Here is a 20,541-nt window from a genome sequence, read left to right as displayed (position 1 = left end):
TTAACTTACGAAAAAAAATTGACTATATTCCTTTTTAATACTTTAATATTTTGAATTCCCACTTATGTTACACACTTAGTTGCTTTTAATATCACAGATTCAAACTAGGAAACTTACAGTCTTCCCCTGAATGTCCGATAACCTCTGATGGCTCTGGTGCATATCCCAGGTCATTTAAAGCCTGTACTTTTATTTCATAGGGAACAAAAGTTGGTGTACCAGACACAATATATTTAGACACATTTGCAACTACAACAGATGTCCATTCATCATCAACATCCTTCTGGCGCCAGCTGACTTTGTATTGGAGTCCTGGTCCATTAGACTGAAAGCCCTTCAAAGACTGAAATAAAAAGAGTAAATCAAACTGCTTTTAAAATATTCTGTAGCCTCTGAAAAAAATCTAAAGTCACAAAGTTGTTGATTGAGAATTTTACTGAAAAATTACCATTGCGTTCTGGGACAAAAAAGTATTGCTAAAATTTCCAATTTACTTTTTATATGAGGTAGGTTCAGATGTTGTTAGTAAAAATTGCATTGAGAGTTTTGAATAAGATTACAGCTGATTACCAGACAACCATACAGTGGGGTTTCCATTTACACCAGCCCCCTAAAAATAATGTGTCCCTAGAGAATTTATCTTGCCTGGGAGGTGAAATTGGTTTTAAGTGGCTCTCTCGTGCCCCTGTCGTGATGGCAAGGGCATGACAGAAACACAAGTGTTTTTTTCAAAGGAACTGTGCACAGCAATTCAGCTTATGACAAAAGCTGAGAATTAAGTTTTACATTAGATTTCATTGATTTCATTGATACTTGATGAACCTCAATTTACGTACTTAAATTTTTCTACATTGCCAGGAAAACATCTCATATTACCAATTTAGTGGCTTATCTTAGAGAAATCACTCAAAGAAAATATGGCAACTTGAAAAAATATTTTTCTTTGATAATGTACATAATGTACTCAGATTTTCCCTGAAAATGAAGCAGGGGAAATGTCTACTCTTTTTTTTTTTTTTTTTTTCCTTTTTCAATTATGTTTTAAACACACAGCGCATACATTGTCTCATAGGGAAATCTGGGGTAGATCATTATTTCTTTAAAAAAATTATCTATAAAAATGGCACAGTGGCAACAACAAAAAAAAACCCAAACTTACCTCCCATGTTATTACCAAATTATCAGGTTCTGAGCCTATCCCTTGCACATTAGAAGGATTTTCATCAGGGTCTAAAAACAAAGTATTTATATGTAAACAAGAATGACTGCTGTTTCCATTCCAAGCAAATTCTATGCCATTCATAATACAGATTAATCACTGGTAAACAGGAATACTTATTTACTTGCAGATTTTGTCAGGTACTGTTCAGATGGTTCACTTGGCTGACTTCTACCAATTTCATTGACAGCGATCACGCGGAATGAGTAGTTGACATATGGAGACAACTTCAACTGTACGGTTGTCTGAGATCCAGGAACTTCCGTCTGGTAATGCCATACCCCTGGCTCATGTAGTCCATCTTCATATTCAATCACAAAGTCTACAAACAGAAATTGAATCCAATTTTATGTCAAAACTTGCAACACCCTCCCAGATCAGTGTAGACATTTTTGAATGAGCTAATCAAAACCGAGTAATCCAGATAACATTTTTAAAAATCATGGAAACTGAAGTTTAAGAACATAGGAGACATATGTAATGTGGATCTCAAAAGCACTGCCTGGATGGAAATATAAGAGAAGAATTTGTGCTTTTGCTATGTGGTATTGTTACTAATACAGATGTCAGGCAGTACATTCTTACAAGAGCTATCTCCTAGGTACTGGATTTTAATGTAACAGGAACCCTTTAACTATCACAACAAGAAAGTGGAACAAGATTGGAATTTTGATACAAAAGTAGTATTTTGGCAGACAAATACATTGCTCCCAGTTACATTGAGGAAGACTTTTAAGTGGTCTTTTCAGTATCTTCAAAATAAGTCAAGGAGTTAATGTACAGGAACTTGACTTCTTGAGGTTTTTCTGCGTGAATATTATTAATTGCAATCAATTCTGTGCAGAATATATAACCTCAGGGATAGACAGATTTGTAGAACAAAAAACAAAAACATGATACATTATTTTGTATTTTTTTTCAGCTGTCAATCAGCCAAAAGACAGATTTACTACATGAATCACTCAAAATGAAGTCCTGTCTTTGAGCCCTGTTTTTTTGTTTGTTTTTTTTTAACTGGTAACGGTAGCCACAATATTAGCCTTACTAATGAAGCAAATGCTTTGTTTTACAACCCCTCAGGGAACCACACATCCAATTTACTGTAATTAATACCAACATTACTTAATTAAAAGAGTGAAATTTCCAGTATTTGAATGTATACATTGGAAAATCTCTGACATAACCATCACCTGCTATCAACTCTCTTGAGTCAGAATGATTACATTTCAATAGGAAAAAAAAAAAAAAAAGGCTTTTGTCATCTGGTCTGGAAAAAAATCAAAGTACCAACACAAGAGTATACAAATAAATGATAACAAATATAATCCAAATGTTATATTAATGTTTTCTTATATTTTAAAAAGCAAATCATGAGTTTATATGCATTAGCCAAGTCTGAAAGCACAAATCTTCAGTGCTTTCATTGTGCTCAACTGGGAGAAATTAGAAAACATTTTAGATCAATTTCCTGTCTAAAAAGATTTAAATCATTTATTTCTCTGTCTCATGGATGCACTCAATTCCCTCAAATCTCTAGACTAGGAAAAACAAATAAAATAAAATAACTATCTGATTAATATTTTCATAAAGGGGTTCGTTACCAGTAGTGATGAATAATTTTTAAAGATAATAATATGGTTGCTATTTTAAGTTCATAGGAATTATTTAAGTCTTAAAGCAAGATGTTAGTAGCTTTCACCTTTCAAAGGACATATAAGTAACTTTTTACTCATTCAACTAATGAACAAGTCTGCTCTCTACATATTCATAAGACTGAACCTTGTCAGACACGGCTCACATCACTATCAACTTTTACATTAGCTAGCACAGGTATTTGGAATAACAGTCCAGCACTTCAGGGCAGTAAATAAGTCTTTCACCTTGGCTCTGCAGTAGAGGATAATCAGTGATTTTTTTAATGTAAATAAATGGCAATTGTAAAAGATGAATTTGCCATTCTTCCATGCTGCACAAGAAAAAATGTTTTAACTCTTTGGGATCTGCTTCTACAATAGACATAGACAAACATACTTGTAATGGGACTGTTATTTTCTTCTCCTGGTACCCATGAGAGTTCAATGCTTCTTTCTAGCTGACCTGTCAATTCCAAGTCAAGTGGTGGATTTGGCCGAGCTGTAAATCAAATGAACACAAACCAAATAATCATTTCAGAATATATAGTTTCATCTTGGAAAAAAATCCTTACATTCCAATCAAAAGAAGCCCACAGATATAGCAGTGCAGATCTACTGACTTGTATAAGCACGGTTTCATGACTATTAGCATGCAATTGTCACAAAACAGATACAAAATGGGGACAAAGTGACATATTTGGAAACTTATAAATGGTGACAAGAATTTGCACTGTGATATAAAAATGTAATGAAAAGAAAAGAAATATGAAACAATGCTTAGTTTATGTAGCAGTAATCTATCACAAACAGAAATAATGAATAACATGGAAAATAAATAACTCACATCAAAAAAGCTTTTCTAGAAGCACTACAAATATGTTGCTTATGAAATCAAAGCAAGCATAGTGCAAATGGAAACTGAGTTGCTAAGACACTTAATGTTGTTTTACTTCTTAGAAATCCTGAAATATCAAACAAGTTGATAAAATACACCTTCATAATGCATGAAGATATAAATGTCCATTTCAACTAAAAAAAATATTCAATAATATGTACTGTTACATGAATATCAAGACTAACCAGTAGGTTCATTTAAGAATGCTAAATAATTTTCTCTGCACATGACAGGACCTACGTAACTGTGCTCAATACCCAGAAGAGTTTTAGGTATGTAATATAGCTTTTAAAACTCCAAATTCAGAAACAAATGCTATCAAATTAAAGGGGGCAGGATGTCCAATTTAAGGCTCTACACGACTCAAAGATTCTTCAGTGTATTTTAATTTCAAAATCATTACTTGGCAGTTTCATCAATCATAAATGAAGCAATAAGGTCCTATCCATTTTGTATGAGGTAAAATGTAGACAAACTATGACATAAACACACCAGACCCAGAAAGCTATTATTAAATTGAGGAAAAACATACTACAATTTATCTGTTACAAGTTCTTTGACAGTGAATTAGCTTTCAATAAATGAATGGCTTTACCTTCTAAAATTTTCATTTATTATATAACTGATTTGTATTAAAGTGTTCACCATCAGAAAATATTCTCACACTGTAACCTCAATTAAAAGTAATTTATCACTTAAAATCATTTCTTCTCTAAAATACTAAGCACCCTGCACTGTAAAATTCCAAAGTCTAACACTCCAACACCAAAGCAGTTGGTAAAATGGGATGAAACCACAAAACAAACAAACATACATAAAAACACACACCAAAACAATAAAATAAAATAAAATAAAGGTGGAGGGGAAGGAAAGATGTTGCACTTTGTAATGGGAAAACGAGAAATATATCTGGCAGATGAAGGGAACTTTGTATTAGTTTACCGTAAATGATAGCTGGAGTTGGGGGAGCAGCTGAAAAGAACATTAATATAAAGGGTTTAATCAGTTAGTAGCCAAAGGAACAGAATATAGTAGGTAGATAAAGATCATAACAATTAGAGATAAAGAAAAGCTAACTTATTTTGAGTAAATAGTTGAGTTTGAGTAATTGAGAACTTTAAACTGAAAACTGATAAAAGTGTTCTACAATAATTTATTCTTTTTTTACAATAAAGATGGATCCAGAAACTAAAGTAAGCAATCTTATGAAAACTTACAAACATGCATCAGTTAGTTGTAAGTACTAGAATAGATGTCTTTCCTTGGAATGCATAAGACCACAGTACAATTTTAAAACACAAGCATATTTGATTTCAACTCTCATGCTGAACTGCAGTTCCACTCAACTTCCCCAGGCAAGAATCATATAATGACATCTACTTAAAACATTCTGATAAACTGGGAGAAGGGGCAAACTAACACATTTTACAAAAATCCTCAATTTTAAAAAGTTAACAGGGAGAAAAAATTTAATAAGAAAATCATTGAAAAGTCCAGCATTCAAGAATTCTCAGTCTTTCTGAAGAGTAAATTAGCTGCAGAAGAGATTCCTGAAATAACAAGTACTTAGACATTCATAATTTACCATGACAGCTCAGGTGTGATAGAATTAAAACCTCTACAGTGTGAAACAGCATGTGTCTTGAAGCCATCAGATCCTTTTGTAAGTAGATGATTCAAAAGCAAACTTCAGGGTAAGACTATTATATTTTTAAAAACGAAACACATATGCAAGTAGGTGAAATTTATTTTGTCCTATCCTAGAAACCAAAACCTATGCTTAAGCTTTTTATTTTAAATCGAGTGTTGTTTTCATACTTAACAGAAATTAAATACAGTTCTGTTATCAGAATTTTTTAGAGTATTCTTACCAACAACAGTAAGCACAGCACTTGCTGAAACACTGTCCAGAGTAGTATTAACTATGCAAGTATATGTTCCATCATCTTTATCAGTTACATTCATAATGGTCAAGTTGTCTTTACCGACTAGAAACCTGCAAATACAATAGATTCAGCCAATGACTTTTCAAGAACTGGTACTGCTATAAGAAATATGCTTAAAGCACTGTCAAATCCAACATGTATCTCAGCAAATATCTAGACAACAATGTAACCTAAGGAACTGTATCAGGTTTTTCTGCATTACTCTTAAACTTCTTTCCATAGTAACTGCCTATCTTTTTTCTAATGTATTTTTATTTCCAAATATACTCAAACTACTTTTAATTGCCTGTGATCTACAGAAAAAAATTTCCCTTTAGTTTCTTATGCTTATAATTGATATGCATAATCAACGTATCAATCAAAGTAAAAAATTTGCATTTCATTTTATTTTGAATTCTAATTTAATATTTCCACCACATTATATAAGTCTTTTAGTCATCAAATATGGGAGAGTCATGCTTAGAAAATGTTGGTATATGACAGTATGTGCCCTTCAAAATTTCAGGAGACAAAGCACACAGAAGAAACAAGAAAAGAAAAATTAAAGATGAAATATTTTCTCTATACCTTTCATCATCTGGTAGTTCATTATTGTCTTTCAGCCATATAACTGTTGGCATTAAGGTGGGATCATGTTTTATTACACACTCAAATGAAGCCTGGGCAGATCTCTGAATCACTTTGTATTCTGGCTGTTTAATTATCACCGTTGGGTCTGAAATTTGAAATGTCTATTAGATATTTAGAAAGTCTTCAGTTCTATATTAATTTATGATGAAACAGTGATTCACAGCTTACCTTTAACTTCCAATTGTACTTCATTTTGTGTCTTCCCTAATTTATTCCTTGCAACACATGTGTATGTGCCAGTACTATCCTTCTGAGCCACTGGAATTTCCAAGGTTCCATTATCATGGAAAACATATTCATTTCCACGCAAGATGCTACCTTTCACTCCCTTAAACCTTTAAGAGAAAGATAACATCATTACCCAACACCATAATTACATTCTATCATATTTTACTATTAGGAAATACAAAGTTGGACTGCTATGTTAGCAAATACAGACAGACATAATGATTTAAATTTAAGTTTAAACTTTACACTTAAACATGTTGTCATGTCAAATATAAATAATATGTTTGCTTCCATAGGCAAAACTGGTTCTTTTCCGTAACTTAAACACAACAACTATAACCTACCATTCAATTTCAGGCTTAGGTGAACCAAAATAAGCACAGTCTATTAATGCAGGACTATCCGCGATGACTTGATACAGCTTATTAGTGGGAGTCAGAATCCTTGGTGGTTCAGCTGAAAAGATAAAGATATCTGGATATAGATGCAAAGCTACAAATACAAAACATGAAGACATCAAGCAGGGCCTAAAGCAGTATTCCTGATCGCAGTCTAGGGTCCAATTACATTCTACTACTTTGCCGCCTGAGGAAATATCAATGCAGCAAAATTTTCATCCAAAAAACCAGCACTTCTTTGCTCTTTACAATTTGTAGGGCACTAAAGCCAGTGGTTTCAATTGGAAAATTTAAATTAGAACGTACTTCATGAAGAGAAACTCCTGAAAACAGAGTAAACCATTTAATTCCAAGCAACCTCCAGGCAGAAAGAAGCTAACAGGCATTTTTTGGTGAAACACTTACATTTTTTAACTGAAATCCCCAAATTAGGTTCTTTCATTTAAAAACCGGTCTCTCAATCAAAGGACCTGCCATTTCCTTCACAAGAGTCTTTAGGGGCCACCCTTCTACTATTTTCGTTAAATTCAGTGGGAAGATACCAAGGCCACAATATCTCATAACATGAAAGACACCCTTGGAGGCCTTCAAGAATAATGCATAATGATTACTCCTTGCAATATCAATTTATAGATAATGTTTAGTTTAGCTGTGTCTTATCCAGGGATTACCTGAATCTGGGATCACTGCAGGAGTGGAATGCATTCTATACTGTAGTTTTCAAATGTAACATACATTTAACTGTCCCAAAACAACAAATAAATGAAAGTGTACCAAAGCATTCTATGCTAAGGAATATTAGTTCCTACTTTACTTGTTTTGTGTTTTTTTTGTTTTTTTTTAATAATTAAAAAAAAAAAAATAGAATTCCAAATTTGTACAGATTCCACAACTATGCTTCTTATCAAGTAGTAGTTAAAAGGAAATTCAGGAATATCCTACAAGAACAAACCCCAAGATATTCATACATGGGGCATTTACAAGGCTCAGGAAATGATCATTTTCCATATACTAACAACATGAACGAATGTTTGGGTATACAATCCACATAAGTAGCAGGAGACAAGTGAATAACCAAGAAGACTGAAAAATATAAGCATTTTTTCTTACCAAGAACATTCACAAATGCATTTGCCAGCAAGTATCCATACTCATTAGAAGCATTGCACTGATAAACAGCACTTGACCGTTCTTGAACAGCTGAGAAAATAATGGTATCCCCATCTACCTTTCTGCTAGGATCTTCCGGGGCAACTGTTGGTGTAAAGAAAAGAAATAGTTACTTTCTCTTAAACTGCCATTGCGTTACATGTTTCATGCTACTGAAAAGAAGATATGTGAGACCAATAAGCCATTTGCTCTGTTTTCACCTTTGTTCACTGTTTAAGATCTGCATTCCAGAATGATTACAAAAGTTCTTTCAGTTCTATGCACATTTAAGTCAGGATTGTAGATTTCCCTTTTTTAAAAGGTTTTCGTGTTTGATGCTTTTGTTATTTTATTGTGTTTCTTTTTGCCCAAAGAAGCAAAGGTGAGATCATATGTTGCACACAAGGAGGAAATATACAGATATAACAAAATTCAGGGAACTACAAACACTACAAAAATAAATACTTCTGAACATCAGAAGAAAACTGTGTTACAATTGGAACCTCAAAGCCCCTAGAGTTTAATTGTTCAGCTTTTCAAATCTGTGTTTATATACCTAAATAATTATCTGAATTATTTAGATAGTCTGTTTCAAACTATCTCGGAGTAAGACATTTCTTTCACACAAAATCAAGTCTTCACACAAGCAGTGACAGAAATTCAGTAGGTGGCACTCTTTCCCTTATGTAAGTACTATAAGATGCCATTTCTCCAACTATTCCATAGCAGCCAGAGTACATCAAAATGCACTTGCATACCAGAATCTAGAATATAATTGAAAATAGAATTCTGAGATATAACTGAAGAACAATGGCTATCAGTTATGATACAACTGGAGTCACAGAGTTGTAACAGAATTATATTGTAACACTGCACCAAATAAAAATGCACAAATAATAGTTTAGCATTTAAACTAGCTAAGTAGGATCTATCCAAGCATTATTTATATTGATACACTGGTGAACTTATTGCTATACTAATATGAAAACTAAGTAAATAAATAAGAACATCATAGTTTGTTTGCATCATTGAGATTGACACCAATTATTGGAGTTTGAGAAAATAAGTGCACTTGTGGAAGACATTTTCATATAAAAACATCCCTGATTTCTTCGGATTCATAGAGAAGATCAATTAAAAAAAACGACATGGATTTTCTGTGAGTGACAGTACCTTTTGTTTCAGATAGTATCTCAGTACTCTACATGTAAGTGCCATGTTCACTAAAAGATTCATGGGCTGAAATACTGGAGCAGTCAGTAGCCCAGCAGGCAGTCTAGTCATCTGTGAGAAGCATCCTGTTTCTGTACACACATCACCATTACATGGAAAATGTACACAACCATCCCCCTAAGAGGCAGAGGCTCATGGCTCCTTCCTGTCCCATGCTCTGTGCACCCCTCCAGTCTGGATACGTCCCATACTTTCTAACTTACAGGCTTGGTAGGGCCCCTCATGGGATAAGCATTGAGCTGTATAAAAAAGGTAGCATCTTTCCTTCCTACTGCTTCATTTAAGGAAGAGATATCATTCTTCAGCACTTCAAAGAAAAGGAAGTAGCTGCCTGTTCTAAGAAAAGTCATGGGTCCCAGGAGAAAAGAACAAAAAAGAAAATAAAAAGAAAGTATCAGGTTAGTCAGTGCTTCCTTTCTCTTAACTAGCTACCTGCATGCTGAATCAAGAATGCTGTGTTGAGACTGCGTTGAGACTGGCCATATCCTGGGTTGCACTGAGAGAAGTGTGACAAACAGGTCAAGGGAGATCATTCTGCCCCTCTGCTCTCCTCTTGTGAGACCCCACCTGGAGTATTGCATCCAGTTCTGCAGCCCCCAGAACAAGGAGGACATGGAGCTGTTGGAGAAGGTCCAGAGGAGGACCACAAAGATGATATAAGGGCTGGTGCACCTCCTCTATGAGGATGGGCTGAGAAAGCTGGGGCTGACCTAATTGCAGCCTTCCAGCACCTGAAGGGGGCCTACAGGAAAGCTGGGGAAGGTTTTTTTATAAAGGCATGTAGAAACATGATGAGGGGAAATGGCTTTAAACTGGAAGAGATGGATTTAGACTAGATATTAGGAAGAAATTCTTTACTGTGAGTGTGCTGAGACACTGGAACAGGTTGCACAGAAAGGCTGTGGATGCCCCTCCCTGGAAGCATTCAAGGCTAGGCTGGATGGGACTTTGAGCAACCTGGTCTGGTGAGATGGTTGGAACTAGATTATATTAAAACTCCCTTTCAGTTCAAACAATTCTATGATTCTATCAAAGTTATGAATAAAAATAATTCCTACTGCTATGTATTTACAGTGACTCTATATGCTTGTTGAAAAACCTTTCAAATAGTGATTTATATTTTTTTAAGTTCATGAGTAAGATCATTCCACTGTAGAAAACTACACAGGAGCTGCAGAAATTGATAGCAATGCAAGAATAGAAAGTCTGTTGTTTAAGCTTGTGGTTTCTCTTTCATCTCTTTAGTAAAGCTGAGTTTTCATTTTGCATCAGTTTCTTAGCGATGCCAAGAAAATTATTTTAGATTTTTATACTGAGCATCTGTTGCAGTAGTTCTACAAATACTGTTATTTTGTCCTTAAGTTTATGGACAAGTAATAGTTAATGTAAATAGGGCCTGAATTTACCACTGCCTTTTAACACATCATTTTCAAATCTGACCTCAGAGATAGCTTTAAAGACCCTGTTACTGTTGAAAAATATTAAGAGAGTAAAGACAGTTGGGTTTTTTAGAAACATAGGGTCCTTGCATAGTGATGACCTTCAGGTTCTGACAGTATCAGACGATCACATTTACTGTAACTTGTGCTAAATATAATCTACAATTATTTTTCTTGTCTTGCTTCTTTCTCCAAAAATTCACGTTGACATGCAATTTTCAAAATGAGGAAGATCTTTCTGCAGTTAAAAATAACTACAGCTGAGAGACTGAAGTGGTAGTTCTGAAGAACTATTGGTAAAATGTTATACATTTGTATTCTGATGGATTAGCTAGGACAACAGGAGAATATCATAGAAACAGGACGTATTTCGGCACAGATGCATACAGTTCCAAAAGTGTGGGCAGAAAAGCTTCTGACCCAGAGGAATGTTGGTCTAAATTTTCAGTCGGGTAAATCTGGACAAAAGCTAATAGTAAAACAGCAAGGATGAGCAGTACAGAGCGTCAGAAAGATTTGAAAACCTACAGAGTCATACAAGACCAAAACTAAGCAAGAAAAAGAAACTTGTGTAATTCAACTTTGCCTTACTCTATCACCTACAATGAATTCTCAAAGACTTAAATCTGGAAGAGATGGAGAAAGAAAGAAGTGTCCTTTTCTTAGTAATCTCACTTGATTCTCAGCAAAATATTTTACAGTCATCACTGCAATCCTTGTTCCAGGGCAAGCTTTTGATTTTAATCATACTATTAACACCAAAGCAATGGCAGAGTATTAACTCAACAGCCACAGCTGTATTTTGACTATCTTTGCAGAGTGAAAAAAGCTGCTTATCAAAGGTTTTACTATCTACTGCAAGTCCTAAGCCAGATTCATCTTCTTGGGGCATCAGAGTCCAGCGGGTTTCCACCCACCCTCTCACGTCTATCATAAGCAGCATGTGTGTGTATTCACACAGACCATGATGGACAACAAATCCCTGAGCCAGGGATTATCAAAGCCTTTCATGAAGGAAATTTAAGGGCTAGCGTTTCTCCATTAACTTCAATATGATTACTAATGGAGACTAACTCAAACCAAGATTCAATGTGAAATGCAAAATCTGTTTGGAAAGCAGATAAACAGTGCCCTTCAGTGCACTACTTTGTTTAAATCTAAGTGTGTATTTGATATTTAATAGTTCATCATGGACTATGAACTACTGAACCAATAAATCAGTCTTTTGTGCAGTATTTGCAGTGCCCAATTATGAAAGCGCTTCCCCTTCCCAATTAATCCATGTTGTTACTTTTTTAAAAGTTGAGATACTTTACGCATGGCTTCCCTTCTGTAAAGCCACATTGAATATCTGAGCACTGAAACACAACGGATTATACAGCAGTATAAATAATGCAGAACTGGAGTGTTAATTGAAGCGCAAGGCAAGGCAGAGTCATGGCCTGAACTTTCAATTGCTACTTGCAAAGGTAATTCTAATTGACCTCAATGGGACTGTGCATGTGGGTTCAAATTACTCCTATGAGTAAACATTAGAAGGCTTGCTCCTTATCACTCCAATATGGCCAAAACAGCTCGCTTTAAATTAAAGTAACTTTTTCCTCAAAGCATTACTATCCAAGAAAACATTCTAAAAGATTTCAAATAAACTTAAAATCTTCCTTTAAAAGTATTGTTTCATGCTGGGTAATATAATTCAGAACATTTCACTTTTTTTCATAGATACTTAAAATATGTTAATATTTTTCTTTATTTTGATACAAATCTGGTCTTCATCTTTCTTCCCTTTTCCATTTTTCTTTCCTGTTCTGTTATTTAAGGTTCACCCTTTTACTGAGACACGGATGGATAGTTCTTTCTTCAACATTCCCCCTCCTTGCCTGATTGTATTATGGAAAAACAAAACCGGAAGAATTAAGCATCCCCCAGTTGTGCTTTCCAATAGAAAATTAAAGTATTGCAAACAGATTACTGGGCCACAGGGGGCACATTGTGGGATATACGATGACAGCAGAGCTTTGAAATTCAAATGTAGTTCTTTTTCTTTGAAATCCTGCCATGGGTGTAGCTCACTCAGCACTGCCCTGAAGCTGAAACAGCTGCTTTAGTTTCCTTTTACAGTGATTTACTAATCATTCAGTTGGAAGAGGGGCTCAATTCTGTCATTTACTAACAAGTGAACAAAAGGGGCATACTGTATTTGGTAGTTTCCATACCAGCTTTTGATAACTCAGAATAACACAAAATCACAAGAATCTTAAGAACTGCAGTTTCTGTGATCATGATGCTTTTCTCTCTTTGATGCTCTGGCAGATTCAATGTCCTGAAGCATCCAGTGAACTTGAAATTATATATTTAAGATGGTGAAATTTCAGCCTTCCTCACAAGTGAAAGTGACCCTTAACACAATGCTAAGCTACCCAGTTACTATTTGCTGTATTCTTCGGACTTTCCTTTTTTTCCCTCCCTCCTACCCTGACTGAGTGGGTAATTTTACCAAAGTATTTTAATTTTTCCCAGGTTCCTTCCAATAAAACACCATATACTGATTCCTCAGGGTCAGCAAGCCAATATATGCTGCCCTTGTTTTTGGGAAGTTTGGTAGTATTGTGCAGCTGCTTCTAAAAACTTTGTATCTCTCAATGTTTTACTGCTACCCTAAAATGCTGCAAAATGCATCGTGGCTTTTCTGGAAAATCTACTTGTTCATTATTTTAATAGCAACACCTACAGCTTTGACAAAGAAGCAGTACAAGGCAAAGATGTTATAATCATCTGCAAAAGATGTTATTAGTCAAGAGTGCTGAAGGGGTAAAATATCCACAAGACAAAAGTCTCCACAGAACGAAACAAGACCAAACAAAACAAGATTAAAAGCAACTATATAAAAATAATAAGGATGTTGAGACCATGTAAAAGCCAGAATGGTAAGTAAGGGATAGGTACAAAAACTCAAGCATAAAGCAGAAATCCTTATTTATGTACATACAGCATGCACAAGATTACATTGCTATTTTCCTGTTTTCCTGAAGTACTTACCAGCGTTTGGTGAGATGAGAAATAGCTCTGAAACGGTGCTTAATGTCAGCTTACATGGTTTTCTTAAACAATGGAAACTTCCTGTTTGAAATCTCAGGCCAGAGACCTCAACTTACATTTAATTAAAACCCCTGAAATAGGTTCTTGGCTAAATAATCATTTCAGTACTTTCCCTCATTTCATCTTTTTTTTTGTTACAAAAGATTAAAATGTACACCATGCTAGACTCTGTTGGCTTCTGAAAACTACTTTGCTATTACAGGCATCCTTGTGGAAATTAGAATTGTAGAGTGTCTTTTGTAAATACCTTTAGATTTTCCCCCAGAGTTGCATAATTTTCCCCTGCAGCTCAGTGTCAGCTCTCTTGTATCGCGAATAAATAAATAAATAAATCTAATGAAAGTTCTTGTTTGCTTTATGCTATTTCCTATATTATCACAGAGAATCTCTGTGACACCCACTTTTGGTACACCTCTCAAACACCTGTTAATCCCAAAAGTCGAAGTTATACAATCAGTGGGACAGAACAGTACAGTATTTTACAAAGCATTATCTCTCACAAGGAAACAGGTGGATTATTTTTATATTGCTTTATGAAAAAGGAAGGATAAAGCTAGACAAACCAAGTGGGATTTGATGGTGCTGGCCATGCTGAGTGCAAAATAACCAACAGCACACTGCAGCACTCTCTGGCAAGTTCTTCCCAAGTAAAGTCATGCTTTATATAGCAGCTAACATGTGTCTGACTTGGTCATAAATTCTGGGATTCTCTTCTTACTCATACACAGAGAAACAGTTTCACAGGCTTACAGGTTCCTTTTCTTTGACATCTGTTTGGCACATATTGTTTTCCAGGCACTTGCTGATGTACCTGATCCGTTTTGCTGTACTCAGCAGTGGTGAGGTCACACTTTGAGTACTGTGTCCAGTTTTGGGCCCCTTACTGCAAGAAAGATATTGAGATCCTGGAGTGTCTTCAAAGTAGGGCAACAAAGCTGGTGAGGGGTCTGGAGCACAGCCCATATGAGGAGTGTTTGGACGTTGTGTTGAGGGACATGCTTTAGTGAGAAATATTTGTGATTGGTAGATGGTTGGACTGGGCAACCCTGTGGGTCTTTTCCAACCTTGGTAATTCTATGATTGTAAGTGCTGAAGCCTGCAGGGCTCCAACATATTCTAATCTGCAAACCCTGCAAAAGTGCACTGAACATTCACAGGGGTGATGACTTTTACATCATCTTTTTGATTTATACAAAAAATGTGTATCTCTGGGGCATCAAATGAGGGAACTGGATAAGATGGATGCCAGTAGAGGAAATGATACCTCAGTAATACTCCTCTAAAAGGAATTTCACAGCTTTGTTGCTATGTCTCTCTGTAAGCATGCTACCAGATGGGATAACCAGGTGTACATTCACAAATCCAGTGTTCTCAAGCACATTAAATACACATTTTGTTATTCCATCTTTAATAACTACAGTATTTTTGACACCTCACTTATAATCAGGCAAAAAAATAACTTCAAGCATGTCCCTCATTTATAATTTTTATAAAAATTAATACTTTTTGTTTTTCCTTATTAATCCTCCTATGAGGTAGTTAGAAGTCTTACTTGCTATGGGAACGCCATTTGTTAACCAGCTTATGCTAGGTTTTGGGTTGCCGTTAGCCCTGCAGATCAATGTCCCATCTTCTCCAGGTGATAAGACCAAGTTCCTGGGTGCTGTTATCCAGTACGGGGCAGCTGGAGGTAGGAAGAGAAACACAGCAATCATTTTCCAAAATTACATGAAGAAAACCATGAGGCACAACAATGGATATAACAAAATAATTCAAACTATAGGTATAGGTACAGACATGCACTTGCACAGTTAGATTTTTTTTTTGGTACACATGATATTCAAGGATTATCTGATAAATTATACTTTGGCTAAACTAAGCTATTGACTGCATTAAATAGGGGTTAACTTTTTACTTCAAAATCCTGAGATAAATAACAGAATGTTCCTTCTTCCTTATAGGGCTACTTGTTTTTAATGAAATACTGCCTTTCATGAAGACAGCAAGATTTATCTGACTATGGCATCTATAGAGGCTAGAATGGTCTTTTGATTCATTTCAGATACATCCATGCTCTCAGTAGTTAGGCTGTTAGAACTGAAACTTGGATAGATTATACAAAAAGATTTTATATCAAGGGTGAAATTTATAAAAGGCAAAATCTTTGGTCTAGCTGAATTCAGTGGGCGGTTTCAGTAGGGTTAGATGTTTATATGAGACAGCTGAAAACATGCAAAGATCAAAACAGGCAGAACACTGACTTTACCAAATGATTTGCATCCATGTCATCATGTCTAATTAACTAATTATTTTTTACAAAAAAAATAAAAATAAAATAAAATAAACCAAACCAACCAACCAAACAAACAAACAAACTGCCACATCTATGATATATTATCACAATTTGCCATTAAACTTCAGATTCTGCATTGGGAGGTATGTGCAAACAAATCTTCTGTTCTTGAAAAGAAGGTTAAATATGTGACCATAAAGTGACCTTGGACTACGGTAAAATAAATAGCTATTTAGCATGCAAAGGGAGCACTACAAATTACATGAGTGGCTAATTAGCTGTTATACCAAATATTTTGTTTCAGAAAACTCCAAATATATTTATGGTTTCTATTTTGAGAAAGCTATTGTGGTTTTGTAACTAGTAAGACAATAGTGCAGACAGAAGACATCAAGGAAATAGAAAATAGAAATGCTCATAGAGGGAGGAAAGGGAGCATAAGATAACTAGAAAAACAGAAAAAATAACCTGGGCTATATGAACAGGGAGAAGAAAAGATAAAATAATAATGAAGTGAAGAAAAGAGAAGAGAGATGTGGAGCAAGATAAAAAAAAACAAAAACAAAACTGCAATAAAGGATAGAAGCAGTCTAATGACAGTTAATCAAAAAACCTAAAATGAACACAGCCAAAGAATTATTTTACCGGTGTTACAGTACAGCCCCAGTTTAGCATGTTGCTTGACAAAGTAATATAATAAAAACTTAGAGGTGGTAAAGTCTGTCTGATGGCAGATTTCAGTTGGCTTATTGAACGCTATTGGTTACTCTTATCATCTATCCTTTCAGCAATAATTCACTATCCTAGTAAGCACATTTCAATCTTGCATTATTGACACTGACAGTATTGAATTGAGGATTACTTAAGTATTACCTTTTACAGTTACCGAAATGACATGATGAGTAGAACCCAACGCATTTCTTGCTATACATTTGTAGTTCCCAGTGTCAGCTTCAGAGACATCTACAATCTTGAGAGTTTTCTTAAAATTTTCAAAAAACGTTCTGTTGGCTGGCAGTTCACCACCCTCTTTAATCCAGCGGATTACTGGTGTGGGTCTGGGGAAGCAAAAGTGCAGATCAAATTAAGGGACTGCCAACGAGGAAGATGAGAGTTCTATATTTGAAGATACATTTTACAAATGATTCATTCAGAAGACTTTACTCAGATTTTTGGGGCATGTTCAGCAAATGTGCAAAGTGTGCCAGCTTTTGTTTCTAGGAAATGACAAGCCTCACTAACACTGTCAATGGCCATCTGCTCATAGGCTTCATAATTATGGAATGCATTTCTCTGCTGATTAATCTAAAAACCCCGATGGTTAATAAAGGGATACAAATGTACTTCATATCTTACTGCACCTACACTTTTTATTATGATTACTTAAGAGTAACTTTTGATCATGGCAAGTTTACATCTGTCCTTTGAGCAATATCTTAATTCTCCACAAACATCATAAACACGACAGTAGAGCTGTTAGGAAACAAATCTTTCCTACAAGAAAGCAAAAATAAAAAAAAATAAAATAAAATGCTAGTGCTGGGTCAAGTAAGGCTACACATCACTGCACTGTGTCTAAATCTTGGTTGTGCCCCACAGCGGCCACTGAAGTAAAAAGATTTTCAAACTCATACAGACACAAATTACTTACTGATTAGAATATCTGCTCCCAAACATTAATGAATCATGAGGCCTGAATCTGGCCTCTTGTGGATAACAGTGTAAACTTCCCTCACTGAATTATTAAGACACAAATCCTTATAAAGCATGATATTTTTATTTTTTCCTGTTTTTATACAGCCATTTTACTGGTGTTTGGACCTCTGATTAATTTATTGCCAGGTTGCCAAAAGGCGTATGACTATATGGTGGATGAAGATTACTAGATCTGATTCTATTCCTGCTCACAGCTGTGTTTATGGTAGTGGTGCTAATGCAAGTACACCTGAAGAGACCACAGCTGTGATAGAAACAGTGCACTGACCCCTGTATCAAGCTATGCCAAACTGAACACGAGCATACCCTCTGGAGTTTCTGCAAGTGAATACCTCTCCATGATGCTGTGTTGCATCATTTGCTGATTTACCTCACTGCTACATCAGAGTGATCTGCACTGAATGTTTTTGTGCATTGTAAATATACTTAAAGTTTTTGAAGTAAATTGGTACTAAAAATGTTCCACTGCCGCACTAACTGAACCATTTGCTGATTTTTTCCTGAGAATGAAACTGATTTAAGAGCAAACTAATTCATGAAACTAAATTGCTCTTCGGTAATTTTCTACTTGCACAATAAGCAGCGAAGGCAAACATGCAATACACTGAAGAAACAAGTACCAATTAAACTAAATTGCAATAAGAAGTTGGATGTAAGTCACTGAAGGTATGTTCCAACAGCTCCCACCTAGATGATTCCTAAGTAACTATTTGCAACATGTGAGAAGCTTTTTCAGATTATACCAGCACATTCTTATCCCTTTTTTTTTTTTTTTTTTTTTTTTTTTGATACCATTAGGAAGCCTAATGGCTGTATAGATAGATAGATAGGAAGAAATCAGACTTTTTTCCTGAATGAAATTCTTCAGACATGAAGACAAGTGTCCAAGGTCAACTTACTACCTTTTTTGCTTGTGTCCTGAAAGCAGAGGCCATCTTGTATATTTAATAAATGAGAAAAACATTTAAGTTCATAGCCAGTTTTAAAATCTGCTGATTTTAGTGAAAAATTGAGGACTTCCTTCAAGTCCTCTTTCCATTTAATATTTCTGTTCCTTAAATCCTTATGATTATACAGTGTTAACTTAATTATCTCTGAAATGTTTTCCAGCAATTCTGTACTTCTATTTAGAAAAACGTGGAATAAAAAGTCACTCACAATCCTGCTGCAATGCATTCCAACAAGAGAACATTTCCTCTCAGTTCCACTTTGTTACTTGTGCTGCCCGTTGGTGTAAGAAGAACTGGTGGCCTTTCTGTAACTGGCTTGGCTGGAACAAGAAATGTTAAGACAATTAATTTCTAGATTTATTTATTTTTTAATACTGATCAAATGCATACATCCATTCTCACATTTTAGACACAGATTTTGATACACATAGTCCATTTAATTAAAAGTATCATGTTACATAAATACACACTTTAACAAGTTAGTCATTTGACAGACATACCAGAATCATATTTCAACCAGGTAAATGCTAGAATTTTGAACACACACATGAAGAGAAGGCTCAAGAGAGATCTCAGTGTGGCCTTCCAGTACTTGGAGAGAGTACACAAACTGGAGCGAGACTGACTTTTTATATGAGTAAACAGTGATAAGACAAGGGGAAATGGCTTTAAACTAAAGGAGGAGAGATTTAGGTTAGATGTTAGGAAGAAGATCCTTATGCAGAGAAAGGTGAAGCACTGGTAGAGGTTGTCCAGAGGGGTTGTGGATGGAGCACCTGGAGGTGCTCAAGACCAGATTGGATGGAGCCCTGAGCAGCCTGATCTGGTGGGTGGCAGCCCTGCCCATGGCAGGGGGGCTGAAAGGAGATGGTTCTTAAGGTTCCGTCCAACCCAAGCCAATATATGATTCTATGAAAAAGAATTGTTATTTGTTTGCTGAAAGGGCAGCATTTGAGACATAGTTTTTACATAAGCAATTATGTATGGATGAATACACCACAGTCCGCAAATGATTGAAAGTTACCAAAAGTTTCTGGGCTTCCATCAGAACACTAATAAAGCAAAGTAATTAAATTCAGAAATATAAACAGAGTTGCCAAGAGGTATGCTTCACTTTGTAATACACTTTGTTCAGCATAGCTTATTAGAGGACCGGATTTACCAACATAAAGAGAGCACTTAATTTTAATACAGTATTTATCATGAATTCCTTAAAGGCTGTACCTGAGCAACTGAAAATTGGGAGAAAAGGGAGGTCAAGCATAACAAACACAATCAGTAGTCACAGGCTCTTTGTAGTCTATCCAGTTTCTGCACTGCTAAGGATGACTGTCTCACTTTGCAAGACTATGAAAATTCAAGGAATTTTCTCATATTTCTGAGTTATGGACCAACTAATTGTGCTTCTTACTAACTGTAGTTAACATATCATCCTGTGCTCAGGTTCATAGTTACTGTCTGTTCTTGAATGAAAGCTTATTTTTATGCAGAGAATGAAAACATTCTGTGTCCCTGACACAGTTCAGATTAAGTTACAATTTAACATATACAGAGACTCACTTGACAGAAAGACAAAGCAGAACAAACATTATGCATTTATCTCAAACAAGATTAAGTGGGGTGTTCCAGATGCTCAACTGCTGTGGCATCAGTCTTACCCCACAGTCATCTTGCTAAGCACAAATACCTGTTCAGGTGGATTTAATTTGCAA

The 20,541-nt window shown here is 35.4% G+C and overlaps 1 protein-coding gene across 46 annotated transcripts in view; it reads right to left on the bottom strand.

Annotated features, from left to right (window-relative positions):
- NRCAM (neuronal cell adhesion molecule) overlaps nt 1-20,541 on the bottom strand; it is a 142,024-nt gene that overhangs the window by 34,932 nt on the left and 86,551 nt on the right. For 30 of the 46 annotated variants that reach the window (XM_072330707.1, XM_072330935.1, XM_072330883.1 and 27 more), the window contains 13 exons: nt 19,038-19,149; nt 17,037-17,221; nt 15,423-15,554; nt 8,061-8,204; nt 6,897-7,008; nt 6,493-6,659; nt 6,262-6,409; nt 5,620-5,744; nt 4,691-4,720; nt 3,251-3,352; nt 1,344-1,541; nt 1,160-1,230; nt 118-343 (listed from right to left, as the gene is read on the bottom strand). In XM_072330707.1, the coding sequence (XP_072186808.1) occupies nt 118-343; nt 1,160-1,230; nt 1,344-1,541; nt 3,251-3,352; nt 4,691-4,720; nt 5,620-5,744; nt 6,262-6,409; nt 6,493-6,659; nt 6,897-7,008; nt 8,061-8,204; nt 15,423-15,554; nt 17,037-17,221; nt 19,038-19,149 (1,752 nt within the window). The remainder of the gene's footprint in view (nt 1-117; nt 344-1,159; nt 1,231-1,343; nt 1,542-3,250; nt 3,353-4,690; nt 4,721-5,619; nt 5,745-6,261; nt 6,410-6,492; nt 6,660-6,896; nt 7,009-8,060; nt 8,205-15,422; nt 15,555-17,036; nt 17,222-19,037; nt 19,150-20,541) is intronic. The other 16 variants (XM_072330992.1, XM_072330960.1, XM_072331012.1 and 13 more) reach the window with 1 other exon arrangement.

Source organism: Excalfactoria chinensis, chromosome 1, assembly GCF_039878825.1.
Source record: "Excalfactoria chinensis isolate bCotChi1 chromosome 1, bCotChi1.hap2, whole genome shotgun sequence".
NCBI classification, from domain to species: Eukaryota; Metazoa; Chordata; class Aves; order Galliformes; family Phasianidae; genus Excalfactoria; species Excalfactoria chinensis.
The sequence above is the reverse complement of the archived record's forward strand: the minus strand, read 5'-3'. Positions and strand labels throughout refer to the sequence as shown.